Source organism: Eptatretus burgeri, chromosome 9 (assembly GCF_056783735.1).
Source record: "Eptatretus burgeri isolate ZD-2024b chromosome 9, Ebu_testis_v1, whole genome shotgun sequence".
NCBI lineage: Eukaryota > Metazoa > Chordata > Myxini > Myxiniformes > Myxinidae > Eptatretus > Eptatretus burgeri.
In genome coordinates, this window is record NC_140969.1 from 106823261 (window position 1) to 106845878 (window position 22618).

Genomic DNA, 22618 nt, shown 5'->3' on the forward strand with positions numbered 1-22618 from the left:
GGGGGGATGGGTTCTCGACTTGTGTTTGGCAGTGGGACTTGTGGAGAAGGTGTGGGGGTGGGGGGGTGGTATTGCAGTATTGAACGTAATGGGGTATGTTAAAACAACACGTTAATACAGCACACTGAGACCTCCAGGAGATGTAGAATGGAGGTGGAGAGGGGAGGGGGGTTAGGAGGAGGATAGCATGAGGGAGGTGGAAGGGAATGCAGCGGGAGGGAAGGGAATGCAGCGGGGTGGGGGGGTGGAGGCAGCGGGAGGGGAGGGAATGGGAAGGAATGGTGTGAGAGGAATGAAGGCAGCGTCAGGGCAAGGGAAGGAAGTGTGAGGAGAGGGTAGGCAGCATACCAGGGCATTACCGGGGCGATAAATCACGCCCAAACAGCAATGTTTTCTTTTTAACCGCGGTGTTCTATATAAAACTGGGTGGAAAACTCTTCCTCCTTCACCTTCTTCTTTACTTATAATAATGTGAGTCTTATTCAATCCTGTTTCTCATATCAATTAGCTTCAGAAAATGCTAATTATACACAACCTTTTTAAGCGTTACAAAGTAGGACACTCTACTTGCAACATAGGTGAGAAGAGGACAGGAGAAAGCAGCTATTATTTCACTCATTTATTCACACTATTGTTGAAGGGTGAAAGTTGATTTTCGTTCCGGGTTTTTTTTTTCCAGATCCCAATTACGCAAAGTTCGGCGTTTCCATCAGCCAAGCGACCAGTCTTCTGCCTCTAGTGGCTTGAAACAAACAACCAAGCAGCTTGTGGAGCATTTGCGAAGTGGCTTCAGCACTCAAGCAAGCACTCCAACGGAACGCTTGGCTTGGCAAGCAATTATCGATTGGTCATATCAACCCATGTACCCAGAAACGCCCAATGAATGCCCGAATTGGACGAATGAACACTTTAACAGTCGGAACTGCTGCTAAGTTCAATAATGGAGCTTAAATTTTGTAATTCGGCTTAGTTTAAGGGATTCTCGAGGTTATCGCACGTGTGTGAATGAAATAAATCCACGAACGCTGGCGTCTCCGAGTGTTTACAAGCATTGCAATGTATCCAACGATTCGTAGCTGAGATGAACAGGCATTCGATAATATGAGTGAGGAAAGTGAAAGCAACACCTTAGGCGTTAAGAAATCATTGTGGCCTGTTCCAACTCAAGGTATTGTTGAGCAGGCTGAACAAAATGGCAAATTAAACGCAAGCGAGGTAATGAGAATGAGCCTTTAGACCCCATCGAGAGCGGTGACTGAGGATGCGCATGATAAAATATATAATTAAATAAGGCCGTTAATTATCTTCAAACGGGGTGTTTTAATTAACTCAAACACCAAATTTTCTCTCTTGGAGTTCCCTTCGTGTGCATGCAAAGTTTCAGGTTGTTAGGTTTCATGGTTTTGGAGTTATGGAGGACACACACACACACACACACACTGACTTTAGTATGGATGACGATGTATGCACACTCCACTTTGCTCTAATTGTCATTACCATCGTTACTTTGATGTTTATTTGTTTTTCCACCCTGCCTTAGGTTATGATGCCTCTAATATTCAATATCTCTACTTCCACCTTCACATTTCTTTTACTCCCTGCAATGATGCTCCCTTTGTCTGCCAGGTAAAGTTCAAGACGACAAAGCGGCGAGTCCGAAAGATTCGAAAAAAGAAGATGCTGAAGGCAGATGAGTTAGAACTCATTGCGGATGCCAGTGCAGATTTGGGCTCCAGGTGGGAAAAGCCATCATAATGCACTTTGCTACGTTTGGGAAATGTACACAGTATATCATTGTTCGCATCAAGCGGTGGAGGCACCTTGCCCACTTATTAAATGAGGATGTGAGTAAAAAATTTTTTTTGAATCTGGCACCCTTAACCTGTGTGCCTTTGCTTGTATTCTAAGTACAAATACATTACCCAGTGCCCTTGTGCTTTTAATTCTTCTCCTCTTTGTTTGCTTATTATGTGAACAGAGCACGAAGGATGCGCAGAAATCGGTCACAGGAGGATGAGCAGAATGATGAGGAAGCGATGGGTGTACGGATAAAGATGGAAAGGGACATTGAGATAAAGACAGATCAAGACTTTGAAACTGGAGGAGAGCTGAGGATAAAGATTGAAGCAGACATCAAAAAAGAATATGATGATGAGTTTGGCGTGCAGGTACATCCTGTGTCGAGGAGTAATGGCGTGGAAGACATGGAAATCAGTGATGGAGAAGGTTGGTTAACTTTAGAGGGGGCTCCCCCCACCACAAATCCCGCTCCACAACCCATCATCGCCCCATCAATTACTCCCGAGAGTTCTGGATTTAATTCCTCTCAGTTCCACCCACATCAATATCTACAATGACGTTGTATAGTGCCTGCAAAGTGATTTGCTGAACGTTCCGACATTAGTTCAGGGAATACTTGGTTCTCATTTGAGTGTGTATTAGAATAACGAGGCTTACCTGGCTGTTTATGCACTTTAGCACTGTTGCCTCTTCATTTGAACCCCCCCCCCCCACAACCTAACCCTAACCCATACTTGTTCAAGAGCTTGGATGCTCAGCATTTTTATTTCATGTACTTCTTTAGAAGTTCATTTCCTTCCTCCTTGCTATATTTTTCATGTGTCATAAAATTCTTTGTATTTGGCCAATTCTTCACAAATAGTCCGTGGAGGTCAAAATTTAAATTTCAGAGTTATGAAGCATGCGTTATATGTCAATGGAAAGATAGAAATGTGCAGTTTCTGAAAATATATTGATCACTGAGCTGACGTGCCTAGTTAGCTCACCTGGAACGTAGTTCTGGGGAGCTTGTGGGATGGCGCATCATCCGTCCATAAACACTTGCAGCGTCTTCTCTGAAACTACACACACTATTTCGATGAAACTTGACCACAACGTTCATCACCCTGTATTCACTTACCTTGGCATTGATATTCATGTCTTCGCATGATGTGAGCCAGAGGTCAATTGACGTCTGGGTCAGGCCTGGGGAGTCTTGGATTCACTGGATCATGGGGTGTGGCGCTGTCGGTACCTACACAGGAGTACGAAGGTCCGAGTTTTCAGGTCCTTGGTGTTTCCAGTCTTGCTCTATGGATATGAGACTTGGACTCTGACCAGGGATCTGAGACGGAGACTTGATTCCTTTGGTACCAGGTCTCTACAGAGAATCCTTGGCTATCGCTGGTCGGACTTTGTGTCTAATGAGCGGTTGCTGAGAGAGACTCAAATGAGATTTGTTACCTACATCGTCCGTGAGCGTCAACTGCGGCTGTATGGACACGTGGCTCGTTTTCCTGATGCTGATCCAGTTCGCCGGATTCTCTCAGCGAGGGAGCCTCGTGAGTGGTGGAGGCCAACGAGCCGAACACGTGCCTCATGGTTTCAGTAGGTTGATCGGCATCTCAATTTGATGGAGATGGGCCAGGTTTCTGCCTGGGGGATGGCCCGATGGAGGCCCATGCAGTACCGGTGGAAAGTGGACACACCGACACACTGCTTTGGCTCGTGCTCCCATACCTGACCTGATTTTTTTTTTAAAGAATCTGGCTCTAATGAGGTCTATGGGGGGGTTGCCCCCCAAAATAGGTGTTTGCTTTTTCTTAGAAACTGCACACACAATTCTGATGAAACTTGACCACAACCTTCACCCCTGTGATGCACGAAGGTTTGTTCACACCATTAAATAAATTAGGGTCTGAGGGGTTCTAACAGAGGGAGTTTACGGGAGGGGGGGGGGTACCCCAACAAAATATTTATTAGCTTTCTTCTCTGAAACTACACACAATTTGGATGAAACTTGACCAAAAGCTTCATCACCTGTGATGCATCAAAGGTTTGTTCACGACATTGAAAATTTTTTGGGTCAAAGGTGGTATACGGGTGTGGCCCCCAAAATATGTATTAGCTTTCTTCTCGATAGCACACAATTTCGATGAAACTTCACCACAACTTTCATTACATGTGATGTACCAAATTTTGTTTACACGATATAAAAAATCAGGGTCCAAGTGGGTTTATGGAGGTTGTTCCCCAAAATAGGTACAGTAAACCCTCACCGTCCACTGGGGTTACGTTCCTCTAAACTTCCGTGAACGGTGAAATCGTGAACTGTGAACAGTTTATAACATGCAAGTCAATGAGATACATTGCAGCATCCCAAAATAAATCCAAAAATCATAAATGATAAAAAAAGACATTTAATTGAAAAACAAGAACAATTGAGTAAAATAAGATAAAATAAGTATGATTTACCATCAGTAACAAGGCTTTGCTGCTTGGAGTACTGTTGGTGGGTAGCTCCGGTCAGTTATGCTTGAACAGTCATGGCACGGAGGTCGCCGATCGATCTCAAAGGAGTGACCCACAAATCCCTCACATCTATCATGTGGTGTTCTTGCCTTTGTGGAGATTTATTATGTTGATCCAGCCGTAATTTTATCATTACATTTAAGAATGTAACGTATAGTGGGCTCATTGACGTTGTAGTCTTTCACCATAACAGTAACACGTGTACCACTCTCAAGTCGATTGAATAGTTTCACTTTTTCCACCAATGTCATCACTTTCTTTATTTCTTTATGCTGCTCTTCAGCAGATGCACCACTTCATGGACGATTTGGGCCCATGATTAAATAATCGGGATACAAAGTTTTATCACAATAAAATACCGCACCTCACCAACTGCCAAGCAGCCAGAAAGCAACGATGCAGTGGTGCGGCAAATGCTGGAAGATGCAGAATGTAAATTTTCAAATTTTTCCATTTTCCGGTGATACAGTACAGTTGTAATTTAACATGTAATATTAAATGAAGGAAAATATTGTTATCCAAACATTGGAAGTGTTGAAATACTGATGAAATATGAACGAGTACAGGGTGGTTGGGGTTTATTTTGTTTGTGGTGGGAGGATGTTTCTGGATGACGCAGAAGGCAATTTTTTACATTTTCCAGTGATACAGTACACTTATGTTTCGACTGGTAATGTTAAATGAAAGAAAATATTGTTATCCAAACATTGAAAGTGTTAAAAAAAAAAAACATGAAAACTGAAGGAGTTTGAGGTGGGAGGAGTTCATTTTTTTTGCGGATATGCGGGACTATCGACGTGGACAGAGAGAAAAGGGTGTCTAAAAGGTCAGTGCAGATACGCGAACACGCGGATGGTGAGGGTTGAGTGTATTTGCGATGAAATTGGTTCATTGGTACATACTGATTCTGTCCCACACTGACTTCCTCCTCAGTGTTATTATTCTGCCAGGTGAACGCCCAGGGGTTTTGCCCCTTTTTAATTTTTTTATTTTTATTTTCTTGCTTGCTGAAGATATTGACATCAACTTCCCGAAAGATAATGGTAAATTGTGTTGATTATATTGCCAAGAACAATTAATTCCTTAATTGGTTAATTAACGAGGCTCGGAGTCTAAAACTACTCCACATTCGTTGTCCCCTATCTAAAGTGAATTGTAGAACTTGATTAACTGAAGTCAGCTGCTCCGACTGTCTGTGATTAAGATTTTAATTGATGAAGCATGTGTCACTCCACAACCCGTCACTCCACAACAAAATTAGACATTTCATTAGTTCTTTTTCATTGGCTGGTAGAAGTAGAGAGAAATAAATGTTATTTCATCAATAACCAAGTACCACTCATTGATTGTGTAGGATGCACTGTTGTTTAGTTTTTGTTGCATTGTATTTAAATTTGTTTAGACAATATCTTGTCACTCCATAAAGTTATGGAGTGACAGGTTGCAGTCATTACCCCTCGCACACTAAGTGAAAGGTGGGGTTAAACAATTGGTTCACTTCTTTCTGTGTGGCTACATTCATCGCTTTTTGATCGAGGAACAACTTAATTTATTGTGAATGTTATATTTTGAATATGAAGTGGAACAAAAACCTGTAGTTTCGGAGTACTTTGGCTCTGAATTTGGCAAACTGTATGGCATCTCGACCAGTTGCACATGTACACGGGAGTAAGGTAATATTTTAAAAAGTTTTTCTGCTTGCCTGACAGTCAAACAAAATTTGAAATCATCCAAACAGGAAACTTACTGTTTTTAAGGATGTAATAAAGGACACAAACAACACATATGGAGAACTAATGTGACATGTCAAATAATGTGGTGTAAACGACGAGGCGTCAACGGTGCAAACTCTCCAAAATTTTTTTTTTTATACAACCTTTGGATCCTTTATTTTATTTAAATTTAATTATATACTTGAACTCGAGAACACAAATCTCCTCCTTATCACTTCCCAAAACCTTCAGTTTGGCAGTACTTGGACAAAATATTATGCAATTTGACGCCAGCTCTCGACCAATCAATTTTCCGCTCTTATTTTCAGCATTGGGCAATATCGAGATGCAAACAAAATCGTGGCTCGTATGAAAAAAAGATCTTGCTCTTAAACGCAAATCAAGAGTTGGAAAGAACCTTCTCCGTGCCCTTTTTCTCAAAATTGCGTGGGGTAAGATGTTCTATGACCTCTGTAGTTCTTTTTGTTAATTTTTTTAATGAGAAGTTCATCACAGCAAGGTAATAGTGATTATTATACCATGTTTCTAAATTAAATTTCTTTTGATGTTTTCTATTACAAAAAAATAACACCTTATAATCTGTGTTGCTGTTTACAATGTGCATGCGTTTTGTTTACTCGTACTTTTTGCACTGTGCCAAAATCCTGTTTGTTGCTGTAGATGCATCAGGGCCTGAGGATGCTGATGTGCCTTTGTCTCTGGTTGAGGAAGATCCAGCAGAGTTGGAGCTGCAAAAGCAGCTGGATCGACAGCGAAAACTCCAGCAGAGGAAAGCCATGCAGGATGCGGCGGAGAAGGTACGAAAAATGTATCCCTGATCCTTGCGTCTGTGTGCTTGATTATGAGGATCACACTAGCAGCACCTCTCTCAAAGCAGTTGAGATTTTTCCTGCCATTATGCTGTCAAAGGACATTCTCAGCAAAGTCCCTAAATATTCCACACTCCATTGGGAACAAATTCCCTGACAACTGCCTGGTGGAACTGGGTTATCTGCTTGGATTATCGTAAAACAAGATGCATCACAGTCAGTCATAACGTGCTCATCTCTGAGCTCTTTTGTCTGGATGCCGAAAGGATTTCGGGCCGAACTAACCGGGGCTCGCGCCCTCAGCGCGCACTCGGACTACTGCTAAGCAGAACAGAAAGTGCAGCGCTGGCTATTTAATCTAGAAAAACAGTTGGGGTAAAGCGTCCTTGCCATCAGTAGTGCGGACTATGTTTGATCAATCGGGAAAAGACACCACGAGCAGGTTGGAAGAAAACGTGTATGGGTTTATTTACATTTGGGAAACAGGGGAGTTTGTGTGGCACGTATTTACAGTAGAGGTTTTATTCACATGGAATGGCAGAGCACAAATTGATTGCATGAATCTAAAGACTCAAATCTGGTTTCAAATTAATGAATTGAAGCTCTCAAAACATCAGCTTTGTCCCTGTGAGTATCTGCATGTACAGCTGTTTCTTTCCTGTACTTGCCATCAGTTTCAAGCGAAATTGTAAATTGCCCATTTGCTCCCATGAGCTCATCCTTGCATTTGATAAATGGTTTGTTTTTCATGCTGAAATGTGAGAGAGGTGTGTTGTAAAATGTTGCCAATGTCAAGAATGTGGGCCAAAAAACACTGAAAACGCACTGTGCAAATTTCTTGCAAATCCTTGTCATCAGTTGTTGGCTCACCTGGACTTTGGTCAAGTGAGCTTATGCGATGGAGCAGTGTCCATAGGTGAGTGAGTGAGTCAGTCAGTCAGTCAGTAAGTCAGTCCGTAAACACTTCAATCATTATCGCTTGAACCAAACACATGATTTTGATTAAACTTGGCCAAAAGCTTCATATCTGATGCCTAACAAAGGTGTATTGACCGCATCAATATCTGTGCTCATTACACTGGTCTATGGGGGGTTTATGACCCCCCCCCCCAAAGAAGATAGGTATTTGCTCTTGTCGAGCCCGGGAGGGAGGTGCCTCCACCATCCACATGCACACGCAGGTATAATGGCGCTTCACTTGTTGCAGCTTTCCACACTCTACACGCACAAATCTGGCCGGCACTTCCTCTGCTGTCTCTGAAGCCCCCTGGCTAAGCACACTGCACCTTCGATCTTCCTCTTTTTTTTATCACTCTTCCTGTCCTCCGCCCCCCAGGGCATGTCCTCCTCACCTCCAAACCAGGGAAGGTGGGGCTTCTCCTTCTGTGGGCCTGGCTTGGAATATAAAAACTTTGGGAAAATCACAGAGGGTAATCATGTACAGGGGAACTCATCTTTACTCCCGAAGCTAATTAACACCACACCACCCCTCGTGTGTGACAGGGAACACAAGCTCACAGATTCCCTGAATTGTATACATCGAGGTGCTTCTACCCGTCCACGGACCATGCTACACTATACAATCCTATTTGTACTATTAAATTAGTTCATCTACCCCCATAATCATAACTATATGTATGTATGCATGTGTGTATGTATATATATATATATATATATATATATATATATATATATATATATATATATATATATATATATATCTGCTCTTCACCCATTGGTTGGCCAGCTGAGCTGACGTCACCCACAATTGTAAGCTGAAATACTTAAGCTAAAGTACCCAGAGGACCCAAAAGACCTCCCCCCCTCCCGGAGGACCCCAAGGACCTAAATGACCCTGAAGACCCAAAATACCCAAGAGACCCTCAAGACCCAAAATACCATGAAGACCCTTAAAGACCCCACAGACCCAAAGACCCAAAATACCCAAGACCAAAAAGACCTAAAACGCTCCGAAGACCCAAGAGACTCCAAAGACAATAAAGACCAAAAAGACCCTGAAGACCCCAAAGACCTAACATACCCAAAAGACCCAGGGGATCCAAATGATCTGAGGACACAAAAGACCATGAGGACCCAAAATACCACGAGAACTCAAATTACTTCGAAGACCCAAAAGACCCAACATGATTATCTGGGAACCATGGAAATTCTGCATAATGTGACTTCAGCTTGCCACCCCCCCCCCCACTACACACCACACACACACACACACACACACACACACACACACACACACACACACACACACACACACACACACACACACACACACACACACACACACACACACACACACACACACACACACACACACACACACACATACACACACATACACACATACACACATACACACTCATACACACATACACACATTCACACATACACACATACACACTCACACATACACACATACACAGGCATACACACATACACACACACATACACACATATACACACATACACACACATACCCACACAGTCACACACACATACTCACACAGACACATACACATACACACACACACATACACACACACATACACATACATACACACACATACACATACGCACCCATACATACACACACATACATACACACACATACATACACACACATACACACACCATCCCAAGTCCTCAACCCTCCCCATCCAACTCTGTTCTCTCTCTGCCCCCCCCCCCACTCATACAACCACACTTGAACTCTGTGCTCCCCTCCCCCTTTCTTAAAATCCTCAAACCCCCTCCCAACTGAAAGTCCTCAATGCACCCACCCCTCAAAAGCTTCAAACTCCTCAATCCCAACTGTCCCCTCTCTGCCTCCGCTCCTCCAACCCAACTCTGTCATCCTCTCCACTTTTCTTCTTCAAGTCTTCAACTGCCCCAAATCCAAGTCCTCAACCCCTGCCCCCCTCCCAATTTCTCAATCTCCCTCTTCCAACTGCATGCACCCCCACCACCAACTCTCTGTCCTCCCCTCCCCATTTCTTCCTGTTCTTAACAACGTTACACAGGGAACTTTGGTGCATGAGAAGGTCATTCGGCCTATCATGCCTGCGTTGTTCCTGTCCCTGTTTGTTAAGAACAATGTTAAGATTAAATAAAGATGGAACGTTAAAGTCACAATCATTTCCCCCTTTCTTCCCTTATCCTTGCAATAATTCATGGACCGGTGTTTGTGTGTTTGTTTATTTGTTTGTCGCGCTACTCCTTCTGCAGTTGTGGGCAGATTCCATCCAGACTTGCTACATAGGATCAGCATGACCCCAATTAGTGTAAAGGGGTGTTTCTATCTTTGCCGGTGGGCTTGGGGGGAGAGGACTGATGCAAATTCTCCATGTAAATGTGTATCGTGTAGCGCCGCCTCCAGGTGGGTTAGGGTATTACAAGTCTCTCCCATTTACAGGACAGTATTCCTGTCCCCACGTTTTCCATTGTATGAAGTGTTTCGGATTATAAGCAGTAGGTATGTTTTTACTTCATGCAGATAACTTCATGGGTTTTTGGGTTTTTTTTTGCGTATACAGAGCTGTCAGTTGCATATACACCACCCAAATAAATGTATGCATCAGAAAAACGTGTTGCACACTTGGAACAAGATCGCCCGTAGGACAGACACTGTGCTAGTAAATTATAAACACCTGAGCTGCCACCTGTCGCCATCTCAGCATGAGTAGATCCATAAATACAATGCTTCATAAAAAGCTCATTTGCTATCAGATTTCAAACCTCATACCGAAATATTTGGTGAGGTCGTAACCTCCAATCGTCAAATATAGTATCAAATGTGAAAAATAATAACCTTACCATGATCGGTAAAATAGGCGAGGGAGGGAGTCATGTGACCTCTCAAATGTGCTAATCGTTCAAAAACCGAACATAGTACAAATACAACCCACACAGTACATCGATTTAAAGGTAATTTTACTGCTCATCGAAGGACATAACCCTCAATGGTAAAAGGGAGTTTGTAGAAAAAAAGGTTACCATCTTAGCTCACTTCACCAAATATACACCTCAAATATACATGCATCTTATCGTTTAAAAGAACCAAGTTAACATCGTGATTTGATTTTTTTGGTCGTAAATTGATCGTCGATGTTTGATTAATTTCATCATGGACGTCTCATCTCAAATGATAAATTTGTTTGTCGTGTGTATTGTTGGTAGAAACGGGAATTCAGTGTAAAAATTCAATGACGACACATCGTAGTGAGTGGAGCCGGTAACCTTGGCAACCATAAATTATTTTTGATTTTCAAATGGTTTCTGGTCACTATCACAGAAATATTAAATCGCAGGTAAGATATATTTCATTTCTTACAATATTATCGATATCTCCGACATCTTAACGATGTCTTATTTGAGGGTCCATTCAAAAAATTATATATTGTTGTGCGCCGGGGGTTGGTGGCGAGAACGACCGCTAGGTGGGGGAGGTTACACCGTCTCCCACCAGACTCCCCGGAATTGTGGGCCGTCGCTCAGATATAACTCCGCGAGCCGGCGGGTCGTCGAACCGACCGTGGACGCCAATATCTCAACCGCGTAGCATCGGTGTTACAAATTTGGAAACCTATCACACACAACATCCAGGTTCCTATAGCTCAGTTATTTCTGTAAGTATGTGTTTTATAGATAGCTTCCCGTCCCTTGTCTAATGGGTAAGTTAATGTAAATGCGCTGTGATTTATTTTTATAGTCAGGAAAACTTCATCTTCAGCGACGAAAACAGAAACGACCGTTGGGGCGGTTCTGCAGCGACGTAAACAGAAGTGACCATTAGAGCAGTGCTGCAGCCCCGGGATCCTAACAACATAAACAGAAGTGACCGTTAGAGCAGTGCTGCAGCCCCAGGATTCTCCGCGCGCCGAAAAGGGGGAGGGGTCAAGCGCGCCGGAGCGCATAAAAGGAGAGAAAGGAGCCAACCAGCCAGCCAGCCAGCCAGCCAGCCGGCGAAGAGCAAGCGGAAAAGGACAGAGGAAGCGAAAAAACGAGGAAGGAGCGTCCATCTTGAGAGCGTTCCTGTCATCGTCGTCATGGCCAGAGAGGTCGGGGCTGGTCGTGGCTGTCTTGAGCGTCTTCTTCTTCCTCCTCCTCCTGAGAATTGAGCTTGAGAGCGACCATCTGCCGCTGGAGCCGGAAGGGTTGCGTGTCGTCGCCGGAGAGAATGGAGTCGAGGTTTGGTGGCCAAGACTGGCGCCGAGCGGAGTCAGGGATGCTGGGTTCGGCTCGCCTCTCACCGGACCGAGTCAGCCTGAAAACTGCACGAGGCGGACAGGTCCCAGTTAGACCCTGGTCTTCAGCTCGACTATCCTCCGGGCTGAGGATCCTAATCAAGGCGTTAGCCACCACTTCTTTATGTGTGTGTGTGTGTGTGTGTGTGTGTGTGTCCGTCTGATAAGTAGTGAACTGTGAAGTGCTTTTGCCTGTATATTATTTGCCTTGCTTGATATTCGGTTTAAATGTGCCTCTTGCGTGCTCCCCTAGTCCCCCATTATTGTGAATAAATATCCCCATTTGTTGAATGTTTCAGCTCGTTCGTGTCCATTCCTTCATTGGCTGAGCGTGCTGCGTGTTTGAGAATTGATGAAAGCTGTTCCGGCACAAAGGGGACATTTGGACCGACGGTTCTTGGCGATTAAACCGCTCGGAATCGCACATGGAATGAGTGCGCTAAGCGGCTCGTTTTCGTACGAGTTCCGTCGAGGGTAAATTTCTCTGGTAGATTCCCCGCGTGGATACTTAAGTGTATATAAATTTGTCTATTCACCCTATTCCACGCGGGTGACATGTTGGCGATCTTCGGTCCAGTCAGGACCCGTCGGCTCTGGACTTCTCCGGAGTGACGACCTAAATTCCGGGCGATCGGTCAAGCCGACGCGACTGCTCCATCTCGCGGTCGTGCTCGCGGCCGATGTCCGGCTCCGCAACATTTGGCAGTCAGGAGTGCGATTCGGCCCCTCGGCCTCCGTAGAGAAATTTACGATTCAGATCAGGGGTGTAGGAAGCGAACCCCCCCAGTTTCTCCAAATTGCGAGCATTTTAAATTATTTCCCAACACGCGACATGGCCAGCCAAGACGAGCTGAGGCAGGTGGGTTTAGATGTAAATGTAGATGAACCTATGGCCCAGGACGGAACCACCGTGCAGGACACCCTCATGCAGGAACTTTCCCCGCAACCGAACCCAGAGGTTGTAATGGGCGCAGTGGCTGGGGCGGCGCACGAGCGCCCCCCACGTGCAATTTCGCACACGGACCGAATGATGGAAATGATGGGACGTTTGATGCAGGAAATGGATGCAAATGCGCACGATATGCAGAATAAAATGGACACAAATGCACAAGTAGCACAAGAAATGAAAGAAGAAATGCAGGAAATGCAAAACGAAATAAAAGCGAGCACACAAAACATAAGGGGTGAGATGCAGTGCATGGGGTTGAACCTCTAGGCAGAGCAAAAGGCAATGAGGACGGGCATAAGAGGCATCATGGCGACACCACGTGGCGGCGACACCGAACCAACGAGGGGGAGTGTGGAATGTGTCTGGCCTGCAATGGATACGGGTAAGGTTGGGACGAGAGACGCCATCACTGTAATTGGGGAGACCGAGACGTGTAGGGTGAGACACGAGGGATGACGGAGGAAACAAAAGAGGTGACGGAGAAATTAAAGGAGGTAGAGGTGACTACGATGGAGACACGGATAATCAAAGAAATAAAGGAAGAAAGTAATAAACATGAGGAGACGACGAAGGAGACAAAAGGGGTGACGGAGACACAAATAATAAAAGATACAACGAAAAGAACAACAGAGACGCGGGAGATAGAAAAGGTAGAGGAGGAACTACACGATACAAAGGAGCACTCACACGTGGGAGTAATAGGGGATAATGGGGGTGAGCTTGGAGAATGTGTTGGGACCCGATGTGAGTGAGAGGCAGGATGGCCATCTTCAGGGACAGGGGGAGATTGAAAACTCTCCCAAAGTGGACTATGACCAGGTGGGATCGGTCGCGCAGTGCGAGGTCGAGGGGAGGTCTGAGGTGAACGGGTACACGCTCAGCTTGGGGAGTAAAGAGACCCCGGGACCCCTTGTGTTAACGCGAATCCCCAGCGCGATTGTCCCGGTGTGTGTGGTAAAGAGTGTGAGTGGTAAAGGTAAGTATAGTGCGAGTGTAATAGCATGCGTGAGTGCATGCGTGAAACGCAGACATATGTAGATGGGAGACGGGAATGGCAAGCCTGGAGGGCTGCTTGTAGTTATTCTGGGAACCGCGCCAGGTTCACGGGACGCCGCGTACGAGGCCCGTTCGGCATTTCTTGAACAGCCCTCGCGTGCTGGTCTTCGTGCAGGGAATCCGGCGCGGGAACGTCTCACGTATCGGAAAAGACCGTCACGCAGACGGTTAAAATGGCGGCGAGAGTTGGGTGAATTCGGAACGCGGGGGTTCCCATGTGCGCGCGGGCACGTGCCTGGGGCATCACGTGCTGCATACCGCGTGTTCTGTTCGCGGAACACGCGGAGCGGGTTTCCAGGACGTTACGCGCTTGCTGGCCGGCACGGGAAACCGCACAGGTTCGGTGTGCGAGTGAGGTCACCGGGAATCTCGCGGCACGAATGCCAGAAAAGCAGCGCACATCGTCCCGTGTGGGGAATTCCCCGAGAACGAGCGCTGTTTGGAATGTGCAGGGTGATGTCAAGGCTGCACGGATCGGCCTTCAGAGGGGACGTTGGAATCGCCCAGAGGGACGAACGGGCATGCCGAAAACCACCATCATGGTGATGCAGAAAAGAAAAAAAGAGCCTCCCTCCAAGAATACGACCCTGCAGGATGTGGTGGACATCCTGTACGGTTGGGCAAAGGAAGCACTAGTTAGTGGGAAGGGTTAGCAATAGTTAGACCGGCTTCATGGGGACATGGGTTGTTCCTCATGGAGCCCGTGGAATGGGTTAGTTAGAGGGATTTTAGGATAGATTTAGAAAATGTATTTTTGGATTTCTGAAAGACACAGACAGACATGGAATGTGTAGTGGGACGTAGCTTAGCTACATAGATTAAAAGGAACGTGCATTAGTTTAAGGGATGACGAGGGGGAATGAGATAGGGGAACATAGTTCGAGTTTGGTATTAATGGAAAAAGTGAAGAATGTGCACAATGAGTGAGTGTGGGTCAGCGGGCCCAAGAGTGTGAATGGAGCGAATGTGGAATGCATGGTGCGAATGAATGATTTGGGGGGAGGACTGATTCCCACCCAAGTGACCCTGGGGTCAGTTTGATGTTAGTTCGGGGGTTAGTTAAATTTACAAAAAGGTCAGTTTGTTGTTGGTGTCGAGTGAAGGCACGATACCCATTTGGAGGGGTGCAAGAGTAAAATTGACCGGCTGGGAGCGTGGCTTGGGAAGGTGAGTACCGAGTAGTGGGCACCCCGGGCACCGAAGTAGTCGGCCAGAGTAGGCCAAGGGTCCAAGGGACCAGGATAGTGTACTGGGCACGGGCGACCCGCGGATCGGGACCCGGAGCACCAAAGATGCCACGTGGGCATGGAAGGGGGCAATGCTAGGAAGGGCACCCCCCCCCCCCCCGAGTTTATAGGGAGCAGGTAGGCTCGGAGACAGCCTCAGGGCCCGGGGGTGTCATGGTTAGAGTTCGGCAAAGGGGAAGTCCCTGCCAGTTGAGCCACGCTGCCCAGCCATGAAATTGTGCAAGGGTATGAGTGAAAATTTGTGGGCAGGGCCAAAATTTCTTATGGACACCAACACAGGCGACAGGAATCAGGGTTTTTAGAACCGATGGTTTAAATCACAGGCGTTTTGAAAATCCCCGTGGTAGTTTAAAAGAAATAAATGCTTGGATAGTTAGGAAATGTACCCCTTCGCACCATCCATCCTTTCGCTCTCCGTAGGCCACTGGATCCACCTTGGTGAGATGATTGCTGAAATCTGAGGAGGCCATTCTGAGGCTTTGTTGGGCCTCGAGACAGGACGCTAGTCTCTCTTTATTCCCCTCCCGAGAGGGAACGTAGGGGATGGGTGTAGGCTAGGTTGACAGGATAGGTTAGCCGGTCAAGGACAATAAGTGGGTAAAGGCCCAGTCACACCTTGACGTTTTAGCCAGCTTATGCCGATTTTTGAAAAATTTGTCTAAAACGTTGGCACACGTCGAATACGTTATGGGTAAGTTTTGGAAACATTGAGAACACGTTGAAAAACACTGCCATACGTCGTAGTTTGCTGGCTTTCATCGTTGTACTTTGCGGTTGTCCTCAAATTTTAGCATGCTTGAAATTTTACGACTTATGCCAGCATATGACTCACTAGTTCCGCTACGCTGGCCATAAGTTGTAGGCACGTTATGCGATCGTTGACACACGACACACGTTAATTGTAAGTTAATCATAAGTCGTAACACGTCGAGGTAATTATTAGCGTACCCGAAACTTATTTCTAACCTATGAGTAACGTGTTGTAGGCACGTTACGCGATTGTTGGCACACATCGACACACGTTACTTGTAAGGTACTCATAAGTCGAAACGCGTCAAGGTAATGGTTAGCATCAGTGTTCCAGACTCCATGTTTTTTTTGTTGTTTTTTTTAATTTTTTTTCTTCGGTATGACGGTCATGTTGACACTTCGATTTCTCGTGCGGTTATGATTTAAATCGTTGAGCAGCAGCCTATTAATTATATTATATTATAACCACACTAGAAATTGAAGTGTCAACATCACCGTCATACCGAAGAAAAAAAACAAAAAAAAAAAACAGGGATTCTGGAACACTGACGCTAACCATTACCTCGACGTGTTTCGACTTATGAGTAATTTACAAGTAACTTTTGTCGACGTGTGCCAACGATCGCACATCGTGGGTACAACTTATTCCCATCGCATGCAGAACGTGTGAGGCATACGGCAAGTACGTCGTAAAATGTTTAACACGTTTAATAGTACAAGACGTACTCCACTTACTACGACGTATGATAGCGTACTTTAGTGCTCTATTCACGTATACCAAACTTACCTATACCGTATTCGACGTGCGCCAGCGTTTTAAACATTTTTCAGAGGTCGGCATACGCTGGCAAGATTGCCAAGGTGTGACTGCGATGTTGACACTTCCATTTCTCCGGCGGTTATGATTTGAATCATTGTGCGGCAGCCTTTTTTTAGGCTACGCCACGTGATCGTCGGCAATACGTGCAGCGCGCTATGCATAAGTTAGACTATCGATGGGCATAGGTTGCGAACGCCGACAACAGGCTAAGCATTCGTTGGTATAAGTTATATACAAGACAATGAAACGTTCTGTGCCCGTCACTAATATGTTATGCATACGTTCGAATCTTTAAAAAAAACATCAAAAGTTCAGCGTAAGCCAGCGTTTTACATACATTTTGATACGTTGCCATTGCTGGCTAAAACGTCAAGGTGTGACTGGGCCTTTAGGGAGAAGTATTTATAAGAAAATAAAAAAGGGGAAATAAATAAAAGGGGCTAAATTTGCTTGTTTTGTTGTGTTGCAAATTAAGGGAGTGGGTATGGACAGAGACAGGCAAAGGCGATAGGTTGGGGGGAGACAGTACGTTAGGTTCGAGCCCGCTTTTGGAGCGGCCGACACCACCGCACTCCCTCCAGACCCACACGGAACGAGACCAGAGGCCGGCCAGCTTCACCTGCCGGCTTGTTGTGCAGTATCGCCTGGTCCGCATTGCTCTGCTTTGCCGTGCCTTGTTTGCCTGCCTCTACCATGACCCCATGCCTGCGAGCCCTATTTGCATTGCCCCCTGTGTCAGCAATCACCACCATGTGCACCAGGATCGCCAGTTTTTGCAAGGACTACCCTTCAGGTAGCCACATCACGGGGACTGCATTGAGCAGCCCGTGCACCGTGCTTGCATCCATCCAGTCCATTTTTGTGTTTTGCATCTTCCATCCACTGCATCATCCATCCAGTTCATTTCAGGGAGGAGCCAGGGACTGCGTTTGGCAGCCGGCTTCCTCCCTGTTCTTGCACAAGGGAGCCAGAGACTGCCTTGGGCAGCCTGGCTACCCCCTTCAAATGGCCTGTGGGATGGCATATGGCATACCGGGTTAGGGTGAGTTGCCTCCAGCAGCTGAAAACTGAAAAGAGAAAAAAAAAAAGAGAAGGTTCAGTGACCAAAAGAGGGACCTTGTGAACATGCCCTGAAGACGTCTGACCTTCAGCTACAGAGCACTCACCCTCACACAAATTGTTGACTAACTTTGCCATGCCTTCTTCCCCACAGATGCCAGGTCCTGGGCCATGGATGGTGTAAAATATTAGGTAAAATTGTAAATAAGTTTAACCCACCTGTATGTCTGTTATAGCGCCGGCAATTTTAGTTAAGTCGTCCGAATGAGTCTGTGTGAGTTTCTTAGTTACGCAGCGCATTAGGTTATTTATTTTTGGGACATGTATTAAAAACAAGGACAAATGTGTCCAAGAGCCACGTCCTAAAGGTTTTGTCTTCACCAGAAGAAGAACAAGAAGAAGAAAAGAAAAGAAAAAAAAAACAACAACAACTTCCGATATTTCGTCACGTGCCTTGACGGAGCCAATAGCGAGACCCGTCCTGGACGATCGTCGTTCATGACGAGAAAATAGTGTATTTACGAAATAACTACACATTAAATGGAATAATCTTTAAATAATAACGTGAACGTTTCGAAACTTTAAAGCAAATGTCCGAATATATTTAAAAGTTCATGATAGATGCTCTCAAAGGGCACTCTCAATGTGAGGATGTGTACATGTGTTTAGTATTTAAGGAGATCCAGATCCTGTATATAAGAGCCGAGTCCGAAAAGTTTTTTGTTTTTTTTGTATACCTTGGTCGAGGCTCGTATGAGAGCTAACACACAACTCACAGCAAGGAGGCATGAGACAAGAGAGGCGGGAGTGGAAGGGACAAAACAGTGGGGAACAGACACATTAGGTGAACTGTGGAAGTTGAGGGATGGGGATGGGACGGGGAACATGGCGAAGAGAAGATGGACATTTCGGGGACTTTCAGGAAGGAAAGCAGGAGAAATGAAGGAAGTGGGCTTGGGTGGATTATCGGGGGTAGAAAAGATCGAGGATTTGGATAGGGGAAGATAAGAGGTGGTGGTGAACAGCTGTTTTGAAAGCCTGGAGGGAAGAATGAGAAAGAATAGAGTGAGGAAGTTTATTCCAAAGGCGGGAAAAAAGAGGAATGAAAGAGTGAAGATGAGCAGTGATTCGTGATTTTGGTAGTTTTACCAGAAGGGGGTTGTTGGCGGACCTTGAGCGCCCTGTGGAAATGTGGTGGGGACAAATCACAGAGAGAGCAGGGGGGGCAAGGCTGGAGAGGAGTCGGTAGAAGACAGAAAGACCCTTAGCGGGGAGGGGCCTTGGTGAAACTGACGTCACTGTACATCCCGATTGGACGGGCTTCCATGGGTCCGCCTTTTCTGGGCGGAGTTTCGGCCATACCAGGAAGCCCGCTCACTCCACACGTTCGGACTCGCCGAAAAAGGTACTTCACAAAGATTTTGCCTCGAAACAGCGAGTCGCCAGTTGGGCAGGTGAAGCGCTTGTTCAGTGGTGTCTGTTTGTTGGATGGTCTTGGATGGTAAAGATTTAATAACCTAACTAAAAGAAGTCGCAACGCACGTTTTTGATTCTCCCATGAGACAAAAGGAAAGGGATCTGACTACACATGTACTTAACGGGATAACTGACTTTTGGGACCTGTATGTTGAATGCAAATGGTTTCCAGATCCATAACAATATGTAACGCGTGGGGGTTGGAGTTTTGAGTTTGGTGGGGGTGGGTGTGTGTCCAAACGTCTGAGTTTTACACTTACAGGGGGTTGGGGGTGTTTTCAGAACCAATATGTAACGACCTTTTTCGTTGCGTATTAAAACGAGCTGTAAAGGGACTTTTTGGACGTTTCTGGGTGAACTTTCCCATCACATGGAATGACGTTCTGATTGAGCATTTCTCTATCAGCTATGACTTTGCCAAGAGATCTCACTGTAAGTTGGTTGATGGAAGAAAAAAAAAGTGACGCCAACTCCCTGAGAGGAGGAAGAAGAGGCTACAACAGTAAAACAGGTCGTCCATTTCTGTAGATAAAACCGAAATGTTTCTTTGTTTGTGACCTGACTGCTTTGAGTTCCCATGGTTGATTCACAACGAAACTTTCTACAATCAGATTTTTAATCACGACGTACCAAAATAGGCTTTGTAAACAGTCGTGAGGACGTCATTTGTCCCATTATTGCCGTGCTGCACTCCAGAGTTAATTTATTTACTGCAGCTTCACTCCTTTACACCCTGTACAGTCTGTAGAAGCTCATTCAACCCTTTACACCCCTCTGTTTTACATATATATATATATATATATATATATATATATATATATATATATTTAAAAATGTCGGGGAGTTGGCAGAGAAAATGTTGTACTTTATACACACACACACACACACACACACACACACACACACACACACACACACACACACACACACACACACACACACACACACACACACACACACACACACACACACACACACACGATATTATTGCTTGGCGGAAATTGGCACATTGGCGTCAGTGTGATTACCGACTCCAGTACATACTGTGCACAACCCAAAAACCCTGAGTAGCTTTCACCCTTGTTTTGGGGGAATGTCAATAAACAATAATAAAAAAAAACCTTACATGATAGACGTTTCAAGTTGTGCATCAATATTAATGTTTATAAACAGCTGCCAATTGTCATGTGACGGGTAGAAAAAAAAATTGGCTCTAATTTAGAAAACACGTTAATATGATAAACAGCTCGGAAATCGGGTGTTATCAAATATATTTTGCTTTGAAACTCACAAAAAGGAACCACATAATCTTTGTAAATCAAACCCCATTCATATAAAATAACCAATTGCTTGAGAATCAGTCACCATGGTGCCTGTAACCAAGCATGTAGGCATGCACACACCCATGGAGAGTCCCCTTACAGATCCAAATCTACCCATATCATCTACGCTGTAGCAACTGCCGACTGTATATCCTGATCGGGGCACAAATTGTACCGCTATCAACTGTAGGGTGCCTGGCAAGTGGTTTAACACTCAAACAAGCACTCCAGTGAAATGGTTGATAAGGAACGGCTGCCTTGGCAAACGATAACAAGCTGATTGGTAATGGCACGTAACCGCAAAGAACTAAACATCGCCGATTTCTTCACATTTTCAGGTATCACTGGATTTTGAGTTATTTAATCCACGTGATCTGATCCTCCAAACTCAAATAATATTTAACGGCTGGCTTGGCAAGCGATTGGCGTTTGCTGGTCCATCATATTAAACACCCCACCCTGGAGACGCCCGGAATATCAAACTATGTCCGAATTAGACAAATGAACACTTTTTTCTTAACAGTCGGAACTGCTGCTAAGTTCAGTTCCAGAGCTTAAATTTTTTAATTTGACTAAGTTTAAGGGATTCTCGAGTTTATAGCATGGGCAGAAATGAAATGAAGCCATGAACGCTGGAGTCTCCGGATGTTTATAAGCATTGCAATGTATTCAGTGATTCACTGGTATGATGATCAGGCATTCGATGATATGAGTGCGGAAAGTGGGGGGGGGGGGAAACAAACTTTATCATTAAGAAATCACTGCGGCCTGTTCCAAGTCAAGGCATTGTTGAACAGACTGAACAAAATGGCTCATTCTAAAACCCCAGCGAGGTAACCGAGGATGCGCCTTAAGACCTATCCAGAGAGAGAGCGAGGTGGCTGACGATGCGCCTGATCGAGGAAATAATTTAATAAGGCCGTTAATTATCTTCAAACGGAGTTTTTTTTTCCCAAACACCTAACCCGAACCTTTTTTTCCCCCTTAATCAAAACACCCAATTTTTCCCAAACACTGAACCCTAACCTTTTTTCCCCCATAATCCAAACACCCAATTTTTCCCAAACACCCAATTTTCCCCAATTTTTCCCAAACACCTAACCCTAACCTTTTTTTTCTCCATAACCCAAACACCCAATTTTCACTTGAGCATTCCTTTGGAGTTCCCTTCGTATGTATGCAAAGTTTCAGGTTGCTCGGTTTCATGGTTTTGGAGTTATGGAGGAGACACACACACACACACACACACACACACACACACACACACACACACACACACACACACACACACACACACACACACACACACACACACACACACACACACACACACACACACACACTGGCTGATACACTGACACACACTGACATTTATTAGTATAGATGTATGTGTAAAGATTGGGCCTTTGGGTCAGCCCCTTGCTCTCCTTACACAGACAGGTGGGACTGCGTCATTCCAAAGGAGGGGAGGAAGCGAAATTGTGCATGTGTCAGTGCGGTATCGGAAGAGGTGCAGTGTATGCGATGTAAAAACCAGAGAAAAAGGTGTGAGGTGCACATCAATACCTCGCCCAGACGGGTCAAGAACTTAATCGTTCAGTGCTCTTTGTCAACTCTTTTCTGCATCTCTAGTAGATGACTTAGGGGGCTGAGAGCCAGAATGAACAAATCGTGTCTGTCAGTATGGAGCCGCTGCACACCTTCGAATTGCATGCCCGCCATCCACCTTCGAGACCCTTTGGTCTGTGCCCTTTGGTTTCTCCCACAGCACAACTCGAACAGGCTGTAATTTGTATGTTGTACAGGCGAGCAGGTTTGGATCTCG

The 22618-nt window shown here is 45.3% G+C and overlaps 1 protein-coding gene across 1 annotated transcript in view; it reads left to right on the forward strand.

The window, feature by feature from the left end:
* The window catches only part of SART1 (spliceosome associated factor 1, recruiter of U4/U6.U5 tri-snRNP), a 75507-nt gene that overhangs the window by 33101 nt on the left and 19788 nt on the right, over positions 1 to 22618 (forward strand). The window contains exons 10-12 of the mRNA XM_085896586.1: positions 1627 to 1736; positions 1979 to 2226; positions 6705 to 6841. Of these exons, the coding sequence (XP_085752712.1) occupies positions 1627 to 1736; positions 1979 to 2226; positions 6705 to 6841 (495 nt within the window). The remainder of the gene's footprint in view (positions 1 to 1626; positions 1737 to 1978; positions 2227 to 6704; positions 6842 to 22618) is intronic.